Here is an 18,912-nt window from a genome sequence, read left to right as displayed (position 1 = left end):
ACGCCCCAGGGTGTGATTTGGGTGGGCATTCTATGTCCCTTTTTCTATGTGTTGGTATTTCTTTGTTTTGGCCTGGTATGGCTCTCGATCAAGGACAGCTGTACATCGTTGTTGCTGATTGGGAGCCATACTTAGGCAGCCTGTTTTCCTTTGGGTTTTTGTGGGTAGTTGTTTTCTGTCTTGTGTTTTTCACCTGACAGAACTGTTGGCTTTCGTTTTTGCTTCTTTGTTTAAGTGTTTCGTCATTTATAATAAATTATGACCACTTACCACGCTGCATCTTGGTCCCCTCTTTCAGACGATCGTTACACCCGCCAACTCCTCTTTTACGCTACTGCTACTCTCTGTTCATCATATATGTATAGTATAACCATATCTACATGTACATACTACCTCAATCAGCCTGACTAACCGGTGTCTGTATGTAGCCACGCTACTTTAAAAGCCTCGCTACTGTATATAGCCTGTCTTTGTACTGATGTTTTATTTCTTTACTTACCTATTGTTCACCTAACACCTTTTTTGCACGATTGGTTAGAGCCTGTAAATAATAATTTCACTGTAAGGTCTACACCTGCTGTATTCAGAAGAAAGTCCTTTGTTTCTGGCCATTTTGAGCCTGTAATCGAACTCACAAAGGCTGATGCTCCAGATACTCAACTAGTCTAAAGAAGGCTCAGTTTTATTTGCTTCTTTTTTCAGGACAACAGTTTTCTGCTGTGCTAACATAATTGCAAAAGGGTGTTCTAATGATCTCTTTAGCCTTTTAAAATGATAAACTTGGATTAGCTAACACAACGTGCCATTGGAACACAGGAGTGATGGTTGCTGATAATGGGCCTCTGTACTCCTATGTAGATATTCCATAAAAAATAATTTGTTTCCAGCTACAATAGTCATTTACAACATTAACAATGTCTACACTGTATTTCTGATCAATTTGAGGTCATTTTAATGTACAAAAAAAATTGCTTTTCTTTCAAAAACAAAAACATTTCTAAGTGACCCCAAACTTTTGAACGGTAGTGTATATATGTTTTTTTCTAAACAGGTGGGGCTCAAAACAGTTTCTATCTGTCCGTGCTTCCACCCTGGAAGACCGCAAAGACATCGCGAAGATGATCATGGTGAGTTTACCTATGGACCTTGTAATATACACTGAGTGTACAAAACATTATGAACACCCACTCTTTCCATGACAGACTGACCTGGTGAATCCAGATGAAAGCTGTGATCCCTTATTGATGTCACTTGTTAAATCCACCAATCAGTGTAGATGAAGGGGAAGAGACAGGTTAAAGAAGGATTTTTAAGCCTTGAGACAATTGAGACATGGATTGTGTATATGTGCCATTCAGAGGGTGAAGGGGCAGGACAAAATATTTAAGTGCCTTTGAAAGAGGTATGGTAGTAGATGCCAGGCACACCGGTTTATGTCAAGAACTGCAACGCTGTTGGGTTTTTCACACTCAACAGTTACCTGTGTGTATCAAGAATAGTCCACCACCCAAAGGACATCCAGCCAACTTGACACAACTGTGGGAAGCATTGGAGTCAACATGGACCAGCATCCCTGTGGAACGCTTTCGACACCTTGTAGAGTCCAAGCCCCAACGAATTAAGGGTGTTCTGAGGGAAAAAGGGGAAGGCAAAGATTTGCATAACTAACCCAAGATAGACCACAGTCTGTCATTTCCAATGGGAGCAAATGAATCAAAGTGGGCAGAACAAGCAAGGAGTTGGGCAGAGCCAAGCATGAGCTAGCGAGATCCTATTGGCGCGTTCCAGCATATATTTGCATATTTCCATTAGGCAATGCCTATTCTGTGAAGTGCACGTGTGCAATAAATCAATTCCCCCCCCCTCCACTCCTTCTAAAGAACAAAATCTTTTTTACGTCTACATAACTTAGTCCACTCTGTTCATAACAGATTTTAGTTTTTGAAAACAATTTTTTAAAGAGATGAAATGTTTCATCGATGACAAAATTAGCAGAATGTCAGCCAAAATCCATCTCATTCCATCTTCTCCCACTGCCAGCCACTGGGCTTCCTCTCATCACCATATTTGGTAGTGAGTGGAAACGTCAACCGGATGCTTCACATTTATACATCCGGTGAAATATCTGGCTACAACTTAATATTCGGAAGGATTTCTTAATGTTTTGTACACTCAGTGTGTAAAGGCAAGGGCATGCTTGGAATTTGGTGAACAATGAATGACATTTGCATATAAATATTATGTCAGTATCTACATAGATCTCTATTCATCATCATGTGAAATTAAATATTTTGTTTGAAGCTGCTGTTACGTTGTGCAAATTCTTTATCTCGCAAAAGCTAGGCGTATCCTGTTATTCGATAGGCTGCAAAAGCCATGGTTGTACAGTTGGAGTGATACAAATGTTTAATCAAACCTGGGCCATGTTCAGTTGCCAAATGTTGTCGAAATACTATGAATAGATTCCTTGGTCTACATGTCAGAGAGGCATATTTGTTCTATATTACAGATTTCTAATGGAACGTTCCAAAACGTTGTGTCCTGCTGAACGTGCCCATGGTGTGAGATTCTTGTATACAAGCTCTCTATGATTGTCTCAGTGACCCTGCTGGTCATCTATCAACGTTTGAACATCTTGAAGAACAATCTGGCCTTATTGGCCATGTACTCTTATAATCTCCACCTGTCACAGCCAGAAGAGCTTGGTTCCTCTCTAGGTTTCTTCCTTGATTCCTGCCTTTCTAGGGAGTTTTTCCTAGGCACCCTCCTTCTACATCTGCATTGCTGTCTGTTTTGGGTTTTAGGCTGGTTTTCTGTATAAGCACTTCGTGACATCTGCTGATGTAGACATGCCTTTATAAATATATTTGATTTGATTTGCTAAATCAATGTTATTATGTTTGGAATCAATAACACTAATTACATTTTGTTGGGGCTAATGTGAATTTTTTGTCCTCGGGAACTGGCTGAATACGAGAAAGTATTGGACCAAATGAAAGTTACACAGAAAGGTAGAATAATTCAACCTAGCTATTAAAGAAATATCCATCCATTTTTTTTCTGAATCGATGTGCTATTAAATCAGTACTTTCTCCATCACTCAAGCCCCCTAATGATGAGTTCAGTTCTAGCTCTGTAAACAGTTTACAACGTTAACCCTTTCTGTCCTGTGTCTTTGTCAACTTTCCCCTCCAGATTTGGAGCAGGATGCATTCACACAAAAAAACATTATTTCACGGTATCGTTGCAGAAGTACCCGAACATCAGAGGGTGAGAGAACAACTAACCATCTTCTCAATCTATCCTCCCCATCATAGTTACCAGGCTGGCTCCATATGTTCATTCGCTCTCTTTCTGCTACTTAACCGTCAACCGTCAGTGCTGACTCTGCTCTCTCTCTGGCCACTCATTATGTAAGAGGCCTAACATATTTTTATGAGACCACCAGAATGAGAACATTATGCATTTCAACGACTGCCAGTCTCTCTTTTCCTTCCATGACACGTCTCTTTTTCCACATTCAGAGCAGAAGCCGCCTGGTTGCCGTTGGCCACCTGGTTAATATTCCTAACAGCCACCTCTTCACATCTATTACTCTGTCTTTATGGATTCTCTCTCTCTCTCTCCGTGTGTGTGTGTGTGTGTGTGTGTGTGTGTGTGTGTGTGTGTGTGTGTGTGTGTGTGTGTGTGTGTGTGTGCCTGTGCACATACACTCCCCTATGTATTTATTTGAACAGTGAAGGTAAAACTTTTAGTTTGGCTCTGTAGTCCAGCATTTTGGATTTGATATCAAATGTTTTATATGAACTGAAAGTACAGAATGTCACCTTTATATTTGAGGTTATTTTCATACATACACTACCGTTCAAAAGTTTGGGGTCACTTGTTTTTGAAAGAAAAGCAAAAAAATGTTTTTCCATTAAAAAAACATCAAATTGATCAGAAATACAGTGTAGACATTGTTAATATTGTAAATGACTACTGTAGCTGGAAACGGCTGATTTTTTATGGAATATCTACATAGACGTACAGAGGCCCATTATCAGCAACCATCACTCCTGTGTTCCAATGGCACGTTGTGTTAGCTAATCCAAGTTTATCATTTTAAAAGGCTAATTGATCATTAGAACACCCTTTTGCAATTATGTTAGCACAGCTTATAAACTGTTGTCCTGATTAAAGATGCAATAAAACTGTCCTTCTTTAGACTAGTTGAGTATCTGGAGCATCAGCATTTGTGGGTTGGATTACAGGCTCAAAATGGCCAGAAACAAAGACCTTTCTTCTGAAACTCGTCAGTCTATTCTTGTTCTGAGAAATGAAGGCTATTCCATGTGAGAAATTGCCAAGAAACTGAAGATCTCGTACAACGCTGTGTACTACTCCCTTCACAGAACAGCGCAAACTGGCTCTAACCAGAATAAAAAGAGAAGTGGGAGGCCCCGGTGCACAACTGAGCAAGAGTACAAGAACTTTAGAGTGTCTAGTTTGAGAAATAGATGCCTCACAAGTCCTCAACTGGCAACTTCATTAAATAGTACCCGCAAAACACCAGTCTCAACGTCAACAGTGAAGAGGCGACTCCGGGATGCTGGCCTGTCTGTTTTCGTGTCACAGGTAAAGGTATCAGGAAGGCACTCATGAGCAAAGTAGCTCAGGTAAGTGATGCTGTCCTGGTGTTGCATTTGTCATGAAAGTATGTTTCTGTTCTTTTGATGTATTGACACCGCTAAAGCCAGTTTTCTTCTCATGCTACAGGTGCATTATTGTTGTCATTCATGTACAGTGGCTTGTGAAAGTATTCACCCCCCTTGACATTTTTCCTATTTTGTTGCCTTACAACCTTGAATTAAAATGGATTTTAGGGGGGTTTGTATCATTTGATTTACACAACATGCCTACCACTTTGAAGATGCAAAATATTTTTTGTGAAACAAACAAGAAATAAGACAAAAAAACAGAACTTGAGCGTGCATAACTATTCACCCCCAAAGTCAATACTTTGGAGAGACACCTTTTGCAGCAATTACAGCTGCAAGTCTCTTGGGGCATGTCTCTATAAGCTTGGCACATCTAGCCACTGGGATTTTTGCCCATTCTTCAAGGCAAAACTGCTACAGCTCCTTCAAGTTGGATGGGTTCCGCTGGTGTACAGCAATCTTTAAGTCATACCACAGATTCTCAATTGGATTGAGGTCTGGGCTTTGACTAGACCATTCCAAGACAAATGTTTCCCCTTAAACCATTCGAGTGTTGCTTTAGCGGTATGCTTAGGGTCATTGTCCTGCTGGAAGGTGAACCTCCATCCCAGTCTCAAATCTCTGGAAGACTGAAACAGGTTTCCCCTCAAGAATTTCCTTGTGTTTAGTGTCATCCATCATTCCTTCAATTCTGACCCTTTTTCCAGTCCCTGCCGATGAAAAACATCCCCATAGCATGATGCTGCCACCACCATACTTCACTGTGGGGATGATGTTCTCATGGTGATGAGATGTGTTGGGTTTGCACCAGAAATAGCGTTTTCCTTGATGGCCAAAAAGCTCAATTTTAGTCTCATCTGACCAGAGTACCTTCTTCCATATGTTTGGGGAGTCTCACACATGCCTTTTGGCAAACACCAAACGTGTTTGCTTATTTTTTTCTTTAAGCATTGGCTTTTTTCTGGCCACTCTTCCGTAAAGCCTAGCTCTGTGGAGTGTACGGCTTAAAGTGGTCCTATGGACAGATACTCCAATCTCCGCTCTGGAGCTTTGCAGCTCCTTCAGGGTTATCTTTGGTCTCTGTGTTGCCTGTCTGATTAATGCCCTCCTTGCCTGGTCCATGAGTTTTGGTGGGCGGCCCTCTCTTGGCAGGTTTATTGTGATGCCATATTCTTTCCATTTAAATAATGGATTTAAATGGTGGTCCGTGGGATGTTCAAAGTTTTGGATATTTTTTTTATAACCCAACCCTGATTTGTACTTCTCCACAACTTTGTCCCTGACCTGTTTGGAGAGCTCCTTGGTCTTCATGGTGTCGCTTGCTTGGCGGTGCCCTTTGCTTAGTGGTGTTGCAGACTCTGGGGCCTTTCAGAACAGGTGTGTGTATATATACTGAGCTCATGTGACACTTAGTTTGCTCACAGGTTGACTTTATTTAACTAATTATGTGACTTCTGAAGGTAATTGTTTGCACCAGATCTTAGTTAGGGGTTTCATAGCGAAGGGGGTGAATACATATGCACTCGCCAGTTTTCCTTTTTTTTTAATACTTTTTTGAAATAAGTTATTTTTTCCATTTCACTTCACCAATTTAAACTATTTTGTGTATGTCCATTACATTAAATCCAAATAGAAATACATTTAAATTACAGGTTGTAATGCAACAAAATAGGAAAAACGCAAAGGGGATGAATACTTTTGCAAGGCGCTGTATGCTCTGCTATGTCTAGCTGAGTGTGTACATGTCTGTGATTATTTATGTGCAAACCTGTCTGTTTATTTTATCCTTTTTTTATTAGCATTTCCTCTTCAAGGGACTTTCTTTGACCTTTTTCTCTCTCTCCTCTTTTCCTTCGCACGCGCACACACACACACACACACACACACACACACACCCCTACCCATGTACTGTAGTTGGGCCTGGCCGCCAGCTGCACCCAGCTCAACGTTACTGTGCTGGACTGGAATAAACCATCTCTGGATTTCTACTTTAACCAGGGGTGTTTTGACATGTTAGCAGACATGGGGTACCACTACATGAGCTCTGAGGGGAACAACTGGAACAGCTAGGCCAGGGGGACACCTACCCTCTGCAATACTGAGGTCAACCTGGAACACGTGCAGGAATAAAGAACCAACTCAAAGTTCCCGCTCCAATAGTTGAAAATGTACCTTTCCTCCTTCTTCCCTGAACTGATCTAATATAATCGAATAGGATTGAGAAAATGTGAGATTTCTTTGCATCGTCCTCGTCAGATCAGTGATTACCTTCAAGGAAATGAGGAAGACAGGATACATTTCCTAAGTATTGGAACGAGGCCAATGCAATGTAAAATGGTTGTCGATGAACCAACAAGGCCCCGACCAGTGTTTTGACATTACTTGTGTGTACAGTAATGTTTACCTGTGACCCCGTAGCACTTCTCCCTGCCTAAGCTGTTGATATTATGTGAGAAATCTGGTAAACAGGAACCAAAGACACTAAACAATCACCTGTCTGAAACACCAGCCAGATGATGATTATGATGATTAAGTACTGTACAATTGTCTTCTTGATGAAGCACAATGTGATTTTTTTTTTTTAACTGATACTTGTTTCACCTTCAACAATATTGAATGCCTGTTCAGGTTAGTTTATCATTTCTGGATCTTAGGCTGCTACTTTAAGCAAATACGACAAACCAAGGCTTGCAATTTGCAATGGTGATTTATGAACAAAGTGTTTTATAGTAAATTGAGCTATTATGCCTTCTGGGGATCTGGCTTGGAGCCCAGTCCACAACATCATCATCATTACTCTACACTGGACAGCTCTCTAAGTTGTTACATATCCAGACGATCATCTTGGTACATTCATATAATAGGTAAGATTGATCTTTAATCTACTTGTAGCTTTATCACTGAACTGAATTGCTTTGCTTGATTGTTTTTGCTTGGTTTCTAGGTTGATGGTGAATAACGTAATTTATTGTTGATGGAAAATGACATTAACAGAACTGTGAGCGAATGCCATTTTTAGTTGACCTAAGTGTTATTGCACATCATCCATTCATCTCTAGATTTCAAAAAAATAAAGATCAAACATATTTTCATTCAAGAAATCTATAAAACATTGGCGTTTTAAACAAAATCCAGTCGTCCGTCCCCACTTCTTTTGTCACTAAGTAAAACTGTCAACCTGTTACACTTTGAAATCACCGCAAGAACCTTAGTGTTGCATTGCATACTACTTAAATAAGATATTTGTTGTGTATGTTACACACTATTGAATAAAGTGGTGTGCCAATAACTTTATTGTAAAATGGTTTTATCATTCTATATATTCTCATGGCCCAAATCCAGCTATTGATAAATACACTATATATATCCAGAAGTATGTGGACACCCCTTGAAATGAGTGGATTAGGTTATTTCAGCCACAACCGTTGCTGACAGGTGCATAAAATCGAGCACACAGCCATGCAATCTCCATAGACAAACATTGGCAACAGAATGGCCTGACTGACTTTCAACGTGGCATCATCATAGGATCCGATCCCACTTTCCAACAAGTCAGTTCTGCTCTGCTAGAGCTGCCCCGGACAACTGTACATGCTGTTAGGGTGAAGGGGAAACGTCTAGGAGCAACAGCGGTTCAGCAGCGAAGTGGTAGGCCACACAAGCTCACAGAATGGGACCGTCGAGTGCTGAAGCATGTAGCGCGTAAAAATCGTCTGTCTTCGGTTGCAACACTGACTACCAAGTTCCAAACTGTCTCTGGACGCAACGTAAGCACCAGAACTGTTCATCGGGAGCTTCACAAAATCAGTTTCCATGGCCAAGCAGCCGCACACAAGCCTAAAATTACCATGAGCAATGCCAAGCGTCGGCTGGAGTGGTGTAAAGCTCGCCACCATTGGACTCTGGAGCAGTGGAAATGCATTCTCTGGAATTATGAATCACGCTTCACCATCTGGCAGTCCGATGGATGAATCTCGGTTTGGCAGATGCCAGGAGAATGATACTTGCCCTAATGCATAGTGCCAACTGTAAAGTTTGGTGGAGGAGGAATAATGGTCTGGGGCTGTTTTTCATGGTTTGGGCTAGGCCCCTTAGTTCCAGTGCATGGAAATCTTAACGCTACAGCATACAGTTACATTCTAGACGATTCTGTGCTTCCAACTTTGTAGCGACTGTTTGGGGAGGACCCTTTTCTGTTTCAGCATGACAATGCCACCATGCACAAAGTGAGGTTAATTCAAAAATGGTTTGTCAAGATCGGTGTGGAAAAACTTGACTGGCCTGCACAGAACCCAGACCTCAACCCCATCGAACACCTTTGGGATGAATTGGAACGCAGACTGTGAGCCAGGCCTAATCGCCCAACATCAGTGCCCGACCTCACTAATGTTCTAGTGGCTGAATGGAAGCAAGTCCCCGCAGCAATGTTCCAAAATCTAGTGGAATGCCTTCCCAGAAGAGTGTAGGCTGTTATAGCAGCAAAGGGGGGACCAACTCCTATCAATACCCATGATTTTGGAATGAGATTTTCAACGAGCAGGTGTCCAACTACTTTTGGTCATATAGTGTATATTCCTTGTCATCAAATACACAATGACATAGAGTTATTCTGTAGAATAGGCTATTTTGACAGAATAGCCACAAATATTTACACCTATCTACTGGTATAATGGGCTGCTCACATTAGACCCTGTGGTATATGGTACTTGCACTCTACACCTAAATATATAGTTCCATTGATAGACAATCTATTTTTGGCCATGATACACACAAACACTCATTGAAGGTTGAGAGTGCGATCCAGAGGTATAACCACTAGAAAAGAAACATAATCAAACGGAACGAAACTGGGAGGGACCTACCTGAATTAGTCCAATAGAAACTCTTATTTTCGTTGCAAACACGCAACTGTTTGTAACGGTTTGGACTAATGACTACACCCCAGGTCACGTATAGCCTGCGGGTAGCACCTTGCCCTATACAACAGAGCCACCTTGTGGACACTTGGATTAGTTCAGTCCATCGGTATATTCTAATAGCCTACAGTTCTTCCCTGCCTGCAACAAGTTGATTCAGCTCGGTATTTTGATTTGGGCAATGAAGCAAATATAGTGTGACTAATGTTTTAACAGTTACTTAGTGGCTTTTGAGAGTGCATCCAAGTTGTGGGCTGAGGCTTTGCATTCGTGCGAGCGTCTGGCACACGACGGGTGCACTGCACTGAAATCTCTTTCCTGGAGAAGAAAAGCTCATGAGAAAGTGTGCAAGATCATACGTGGTCTATGCCAGAAATGACCCCCGGGAAGGCTGCAAAGGCAAGGGGAAGACAAGGAAGTTGACTCAACGAATCAAGTGGCAGAAGGATGCAATCCTAGTGGATGTAAAATACATATTTCGTTGCACCCTGGCTGCATATTACTCAACATTGCGCATTTGAATACGACCTGCAAGCCAGACAGTCCACGATATTTCGTCTGATTAAATGCATTGATTAAAGCAACATGAATGGCTATTTAATTGTTGATTTGAAACCCATGGAATGATTTAATCTTTCACATGACTTGAACTTATCAATAGGGCTGTTGAGATCTCATTTGTTACTGCGGGCAATAACACTTGCGCGCCTTGTCGAAAATGTGAGCATTTGGATTTGATTTCACCAAGAAGGGAAACATGTGAAGTTGAAGTTAACATGAACACTTCGAATAGTCTGCAATGATAGCCGGGGAATGTGGAACGACCATGCATCGAATTCTGCAGAGGAGAAAAGTGCGCAAACTTCGCTTCGTCTGGGTATTCATGGCCATGGTGGCTCTGTCGCTCGCCGCCTGCAGCGCACTATTTACGGCGTGGACCTGGAGACAGACGCTGGACCTGTCCCAGTCGGTTAAAACTCTGCAAGACCGATTGGAGCAAGTAAGTAGCCATGGCTATGTCATTATTATACTTTTGTACAATTTTACGAAGTAAATGTGCATTCCATGCTTTCCACACTATCATCGGTTATTTAAGTGATAATGCCCGAGAAGCCGGTGTTTGGAGAATATATTGTCACGGGTGTTGTTAGGCCAACATGTGTAATACATGTATATTACACATTCGGATTTTGTAGCAACGCTAACGTAGCATGTGTGCATCAATTCGTCTTGGTCTTGCCATTGTAAATTACGCACGCTCTCACTCTGTAGGCCTACTCCAAGTTATTATTTCCATAATAACAATTTGAAGCAGTTGAAGTGACTGTTACACAACTTCTTTGTCTCTGCTGACCGGTGGTTACGGGAACCCTCGTGGGGGCTATGGAAAATGCAAAGCCACAATTTAATTCCCCCCTCCTCTACGCCCAAGCTTTGTGGCGTTAAATTGTACACAAATAGCCGGTGACCTGGTGACCTGCGCATTCTGGGGACTGCGCTAGAGGCAGCTTTATTGCGTACAAATAAGTGTGCTCAAGCCGTGGAGTTATTGCTTATAGTTTCTCTGCCAAGTTTAATCGTTCTACTGCCAGTTGTGTTCCAATTTTAGCCCAATTTACTGGAATCCCTTGACTTCTTGGCTCGAGCGCGCATTATAGCCAACTGACTTTGCACTGAACTGAAGCATTTAACTGCGTAAAACAGAGTAGACCTTACTGTGGTTAAGCGATTTGCAACATGTAAAGCCTACTAATTGCAGGTAGGCTAGGCTACCACAGGTGGAAGAATTCTGCAGGTGAAAGTATTGCTTTCAAATGCATAGTACAATTATTTCTATACATCATTGTAATGCACCCTGCACTGGACTTTTAACACAAGTGGCTGATCTTTTCATTCATTCCAAACGCATCCTTATTAATAATACATTATGCATGTGCATCCTCAAATAGTCTACTTATGCACTCAATATCACTCATGGTGTGTCTGACAGTACTACCAGTGACCTGACTCAGCCATCTGTTCATGCTTTTTGCAAGCAGTCAATGAGCTGGCCTGGGACAGTTCAAGTCCCCAATAAATGTAACCTCTAGTCCAGGCAGACCTCCTCTGAGTACATCTAAACCACCCCATAGGCTGCACGCACAGACACACTAGCTGTATATTGAAACCTACTTCCTCCTCTTTGGCATATATATATATATATATATGGCAAGCCCCAGTACTTCATAAAGTACGAGTTCACTTTGCTAGCTTGACAGATTTTAGCACAGCGTTTTTTTTTCTTCCTGCTCAGTCTCAGCAGGGAAGTTAAGAAAGGGAGTTAAGAAATGTGAGGAATGCGGGCACTAAAAACACGCATTAGATGTCACAACCGGTTTAGGCGGAAGTGGTTGACCTATTCTAAGCCTTGGCGTTACAGCGTGATACTGCCAGATACTGGAAGACTATTTGTTTTTGTGGTTTTGCTGAAATCTTTTGTCTGTGTAAATTTGCAGCGGGAGCCAATTTGAAGACTCAATGGTCTCTCTGACGGTTCCATTCTCTCTCTCTCTCTCTTTCGCTTTCTTGATTTCTTGCTCTCTGCCTGTCTTTCTCTTTATTTATCTCGCTCTCTCTCCCTCTGTCTCGCTCTCTCTGTGCAACAGGTGAACACTCAGCGTAAGGCCATTGTCCAACTCATCATGGAGAAGAGAGAGTTGCTGGTGGGGCAAAGGGTGAAAAGAGATGGTACATGCCTGTGTGTGTGCGTGTGTGCTAGCGTGTCTGCATGCTGATGTGTGTGTGTGTGTGTGTGTGTGTGTGTGAGACTGTTTGAGCATGGAAGCAAAAAAAGGATCCAAATAGCACTACACCTCAATTACACTCTACTACAGACAATGCCTCTTTCTCTGCATCCCCATCATCATACATGCAATACGTAATCAACAATAACCAAACAGATAAGATAGATCTCATCGATGGTGCTCTGCTCTGTGTTTTTGCGGAGCTGGAGCAGCATTTAACTACAGCGACCAGACCAGGGGAATCTTGGCTCTGCATGGCACCTTGGTTAGGCCCTGTGGTCACTTGCTGCCCGCTGCTAAAAGTCGACACAGGAAACAGTAGGCAGCTGGATGACTGATGCAGAAATTACAGGTCTGCTCTGGACTGACGAGAACCTGGAGAAACCATCTGGCAAGAGGAGGGAGACAACGTTGCACGCTTCAGGGACTTAAAATGATTTTGCTCCTGACGAGACTGACAACAGCAATGATTTGGCGATTCTTTTATGATTGAGGAGTCATATATAGGCTAGGTAGTGCACATGTCATCTCTAAATAGTGTGTGTCATGAAATAATGCTGAGGATGGCCGATAGTAAACTTGGGTCAATTTGTTAGGAGTACTACTCAAGACTTAAAGACGTCCTCCAGTGATTTAGGAACTTTTCCTGTTGAGTATAAATACAGTATAATATAGTAAATGCAGTAAAGTACACACACTAAAGGGTAAAAAAAATATGTTTTGAGCAAAATACAGTTTTTTAGACAAAACTGAAAACTTCAAGAAGTAGTAGGACATTCAAGGAGTTGGTCTGATGGGAAGTTGTGATGTCATCCGCCTCCCCCTTGCTTGAGGAACAATAGAGGAGCAATAAAGATCCCCCCCCCACTTGTGCTATGTCATGACTTACCTGGACCACCTATTGAGATGTGCCTTTTCTTAAGTAAATCAGGTGTTGAATTCTGTGAAAAGGAGACTGGAGTGACACTTTAAGAGTTGATGTACAGTACCAGTCAAAAGTTTGGACACACCTACTCATTCAAGGGTTTTTCTTTATTTTTATTATTTTTGTGGCCTTCTGAGTGGCGCAGTGGTCTAAGGCACTGCATTGCAGTGCTAGCTGTGCCACTACAGATCTTGGTTCGAGTCCAGGCTCTGTTGCAGCTGGCCGAGACCGGGAGACCCGGCGCACAATTGGACCAGCGTCGTCTGGGTTAAGGGAGGGTTTGGCTGGCAGGGATGTTCTTGTCCCATCGTGCACTAGTGACTCCTGTGGCGGGCCAGGTGCAATGCACGCTGACACGTTTGCCAGGGGCATGGGGTTTCCTCCGACACATTGGTGCGGCTGGATTCTGGGTTAAGTGAGCATTGTGGCTTGGCTGGGTTGTGTTTTGGAGGATGCACGGCTCTCGACCTTCCCCTCTCCCGAGTCCGTGTGGGAGTTGCAGCAATGGGACAAGACTGTAACTACCAATTGGATACAATGAAAAAGGGATAATACATTTTTATTTTTATGTTATTTTTACTATTTCCTACATTGTAGAAAAACCCTTGAATGAGTAGGTGTGTCCAAACCTTTGACTGGTACTGTATGATAAGTTCAGAAGCATGATATATCAAATATCATCCCCAAATGGGCCAAATGATAAATGGCTTAAATTCCCAAGCCCCCCAGTGTTCAATGTTTGCTGTTTTTTCCCCCAACATAACTGATCCTATAGTGAATAACTTCTGTGAGTGAGTGAGTGAGTGAGTGAGTGAGTGAGTGAGTGAGTGTAAAGTCCAGTTCAGATACAACAGCCGACATGAGACTAGACAAAATACATTTAGAATTTTGTGTTGTACCACAGCTGATTAAAAGACAGGTCATTCAGATCAAGAAGACAAGACATGCAGTTGAGACCATTTCCACAGTAACCGTGCCTCTTTACAATGACTTGTTAAAACTATGAAACAAATTGGAGACTTGTTGTACCAAGGTGTTGTAGCAAACAAGTGTCATGAGATACATGCACCAAAAACATGGTACACTTTGTTACTTGTCAGATAAATATCAGCAAGCTAAGCTAGCTATGTGCAGCAAAATAGCTAGCTAGCTCTCTGTTTGTTTAGCTAGCTAGCTGCTTCGCTGAACACAGAACATTAGCGCACTGTTCTCTGATTGGCTAAATGGATCCTTCCATTCTCAAGACTTTAGCTAAAGATTTGACATGTGAATCTTGGAAACTCCAGCCGACGACATGAGACGTCCTAAAACTAGACAGTTAGGATTAAACCAACTTAGATCTAAAACTCTATAAGACCGTCACGTTGCGTATTGTCTAATGTAGTTGAAATGGGCTTAAGGCCTGGAATCACTCTCTGCAGGCCTGATACTGGCGCTAAAACAAACCTCTGAAGAACAAAAAGGCCTGTCTTACCCCTCGCCCTTCCTCTTACCCCCTCTTATCCCCCAGTTTTCAAGATAGATTTGTATTTATTGTATTTATTTGAACGGTGGCCATGGCTGTTGCTCTTGCCTGTTTTTCCTGACAGGGCCGTTACAATTAATTTGGGTCAAAGAACAGCCAAAGACCTCTCTCTATCTCTCTTTTGCTCTATCTTTCACCCTCTCTCTCTCTCCATCCCCCTTCCCTCTCTCTCTAACTCTTCCTCAGCTGTCTTCTGTCTCTCTCTCTTGCGTTCTCTCTCCTTCTTTGTGCCTCTCTTTCTATCGTCCCCCTCTGTGTGCCTCTCTCTTTCCCTCCATCGATCTCTTTCTTTCTCTCTCTCTCTTTGTCCCCCTCCATCTATCTCTTGCCCTCTCCTCCCTTTCTTACCCTGTTCTCTCGTTCTCTATGTTTCTGTCTTCCTCTACTCCAGCTGGCACAGAAAGTAGTGAGAACAGACAGAGAGAAAAGTAGACTACACTTACTGAGAACATGAAGTAAAAATGACAGATCAGAACAGAGCAGGAGAAGAGAAATGAAATCCTTCTCCATCTGTTAGAGCTGGTTGAGTATTCAGGTGGTGGATAAACAACCGCAAATTAATACATTATGGTCACCACGACACACACCACAGCTGTGACCAATGATTTTATCTCCTCTACTTGGAACAAAAAAAGTAAAACATCCCTCTGAATTGTTTTCTTCTGTCGTATTAACTCATATTCTTTCTTCCTTCCCTCTGCAAGGGGGAACTGGGAAAGGGAAGAGTGGAAATGGAAAGAAAGTGGCTTCTCAGTTTGAGAGTAAGTGACTTGGCAGATCCTCATCAAAGGTTGCATCCGAAATAGCACCCTATTCCCTATGGGCCCTGGTCAAAAGTAGTGCGCTATATAAGGTTAAGGGTGCCATTTCAAACGCACCCACAGTGTTATAATGTAGCATCTGTTGAAGTGGTTTCAATTGGACACCAAATACGATTACAGTTATAAAATCTTAATGACCCTTTTCCCTCTCTCTCTTTCCGCTAGTAACCAAAGAGTCTGTTCAGAAAGGTAAGCTTTATGAACGTAGATCAAATCAAATCACATTTTATTTGTCACATGCACCGAATACCTTACAGTGAAATGCTTACTTACAAGCCCTTAACTAACAACGCAGTTTTAAGAAAATGCTTTTTTTGTAACAGATAAGAATAACAAATAATTAAAGATCAGCAGTAAATAACAATAGCGGGGCTATATACAGGGGTACCTGTGGCTCAGTTGTTAGAGCATGGTGTTTGCAACCTCAGCATGGTGTGTGCAACGCCAGGGTTTAGGGTTCGATTCCCATGGGGGGCCAGTACAAAAAAATTTATGAAATGTATGCATTCACTACTGTAAGTTGCTCTGGATAAGAGTGTCTGCTAAATGACTAAAATGTACCTGTACAGAGTCAATGTGTGGGGGCACCGGTATTGAGGTAATATGTACATGTAGGTAGAGTTATTAAATTGACTATGCATAGATAATAACAGAGAGTAGTAGCAGCATAGAAGGGGGGGTAGCCATTTGATGACCTGTTCAGGAGTCTTATGGCTTGGGGGTAGAAGCTGTTTAGGAGCCTCTTTGACTTGGCGCTCCGGTACCGCTTGCCATGTGGTAGCAGAGAGAACAGCCTATGACTAGGGTGGCTGGAGTCTTTAACAATTTTTAGGGCCTTCCTCTGACACCGCCTGGTATAGAGGTCCTGGATGGCAGGAAGCTTGGCCCCGGTGATGTACTGAGCCGTACGCACTACCCTCTGTAGTGCCTTGCGGTCAGAGGCCGAGCAGTTGCCATACCAGGCAGTGATGCAACCCATCAGGATGCTCTCGATGGTGCAGCTGCAAAACCTTTTGAGGATGACAATTATTATAGAAAAGGGTCTTCAGGGTTTCTGGAATTGGTTTCGTATTCGTAAGATCACTGCCCCCATGACAATGATACAAACTGTACAAAATTCACCCTACACACACAAACCTACAGTATAAATAAAGAGAAAATAATATACTGCTATATTTATGTCAATGGGTGCAATGGTCCCTCCCCCTCAACATGTGTGTGTTTCAGTGGGAGCTGATGGCTTGATAAAAGGATGGACGGACTCGGAGCAGTTGAATATGAGCAAAGCGGTTAAGTACAACACAGACAGAGGCACCTTCACAGTGGAGAGAGCTGGAGTCTACTTTCTCTACTGTCAGGTGAGCCTCTGGAAGTTATAGTCCTGTGCCACCTGTCATCCAAAACTACCCGTCAAACAACACAGGCTCAATCAAACCCCCGATTGGTCTGCTCTTTTCTTCTACTTCTTCTTCTTCTTCTTCTCCATCTCTCTCTCTCCCTCCATCCCTCCCACAGGTGTTGTTCAATGAGAATCAGTCTCAGCTGGTGAAGTTGGAAGTGGCGGTGGTGAAGAGCGGCCAGCCGCTGAAGAAGCTGCAGTGCATGGAGGGCTATGGGACTACGCCTGCATCCGGATCCCACCAGTTCCACTTTCTCAAACCCTGCCAGGTGTCTGGCCTGCTGCGACTAGAGAAGGGGGCGGAGCTACAGGCCATCACAGGCGCCGGCTTCAGCCTCCACACCACGGGGAAGCACTACTTCAGCCTCTTCAAGGTCAACTGAGTTGCCGGAGAGGATGGAAATATTGGAAGGAAGGAGGGGGTGGAAAAATGTTTGAAGGAAGCTTTTTGTCCTACTCCGACCTGTATTAATGAGACACACCAACGTGACACTCCTCATTTGTTTTATTGTGAAATCTGGACCAATGATCTGGAGCATTGGAATAACTATGGATCATGTTCGCTACAGACACTCTGTATCAGAGGAGGCTGGTGGGAAGAGCTATATGAGGACTGGCTCATTGTAATGGCTGGAATGGAATAAATGGAACCGAGTCGAACGTGGTTTCCATATGTTTGATACCGTTCCTTTTATTTCCTTCCAGCCATTGCAATGAGCCTGTCCTCCTATAGCTCCCCCCACCAGCCTCCTCTGCTCTGTATGATACTTCTTCAAAGACAGAAGCTGTAAGGAAGACTATAAAGGGATACTTATGCACTTCTAGACTCTCCTAGCGATTCTACCCCTGCTTTTTTTAAGGAAAACTCATGGAATGTTGCCTGGATCAGTTGACGGTGCTCTTCTGGGGTGAAACTCATCCTCCTGACTCTTAGTTCACCGTGACTTCGCCTGAACATAGCAGGGAACTGACCCATGATGCACCTCTCTGAGGCGCTAAGCTGGTGGACTACTGAATGAGAAGGATTCTGAGTAATGAGCTGGACGGATACGTTGAGCTATGAGTCTCTCATCCATTGTAATCCTTGCCCATGTTATCTCAGCAGTTGGGTTGTACATGTCTTTCACACACAGGACCGTATAAAAAAAAACTATCCTATGATCTTACCAACTTCTCTCAGTTTAGAGACTCTTTAAGACTATGCGTTTCAATCTTTTAAACTGAATCTCTTAACATTATAGGCCTATCATATATCATTTTAGATACAGATATTCAATATGTTCTGTCGAATCACATTGCAATATGTTACATGATTGTCAGTTTCAGACTGTACATCGAAGCACTAGGGCCGGGATTCATTCCAAGACGCGCTATAGAGCAACACTCTAAACAGCCGACAATGAGTCTTTTAAAGACATTTTCCCCAAAATTCACAAAGATCGCATCCACAGTAATCGCTGCACATGTTGGCTCAAGAGCAAATTACCGTAATTTCCGGACTATTAAGCGCACCTGAATATAAGCCGCACCCACTGAATTTAAAAAAATATATTATTTTGAACATAAATAAGCCGCACATGTCTATAAGCCGCAGGTGCCTACCGGTACATTGAAACAAATTCACTTTACACAAGCTTTAACGAAACACGGCTTGTAACAAAAATAAATAGGCTTTAACGAAACACGGCTTGTAACAAAAATAAATAGGCTTTAATGAAACACGGCTTGTAACAACAACAAAAAAATTTGCAGTAAGCTTTAGTTGTCTTTTTGCACTGAGTCAATTCCTCACGCTGCTGTTTCCAACGTCTTATCATCGACTCATTAAGACCAAGCTCCCGTG

General features: G+C 42.6%; 1 protein-coding gene across 1 annotated transcript; it reads left to right on the top strand.

Moving 5' to 3' along the window:
• The first annotated feature begins 9,846 nt into the window (after positions 1-9,846).
• On the top strand, positions 9,847-18,616 carry LOC115194295 (tumor necrosis factor ligand superfamily member 12). The gene is made up of 6 exons (XM_029753909.1): positions 9,847-10,616; positions 12,262-12,343; positions 15,554-15,610; positions 15,836-15,859; positions 16,898-17,028; positions 17,186-18,616. Exons 1-6 carry the CDS (start codon positions 10,416-10,418, stop codon positions 17,450-17,452), a joined length of 762 nt encoding a protein of 253 aa, XP_029609769.1. The 5' UTR covers positions 9,847-10,415; the 3' UTR covers positions 17,453-18,616.
• Positions 18,617-18,912: the final 296 nt, after the last annotated feature.

Source organism: Salmo trutta, chromosome 5 (genome assembly GCF_901001165.1).
Source record: "Salmo trutta chromosome 5, fSalTru1.1, whole genome shotgun sequence".
NCBI lineage: Eukaryota > Metazoa > Chordata > Actinopteri > Salmoniformes > Salmonidae > Salmo > Salmo trutta.
This window is presented reverse-complemented; position numbering and strand designations above follow the sequence as displayed.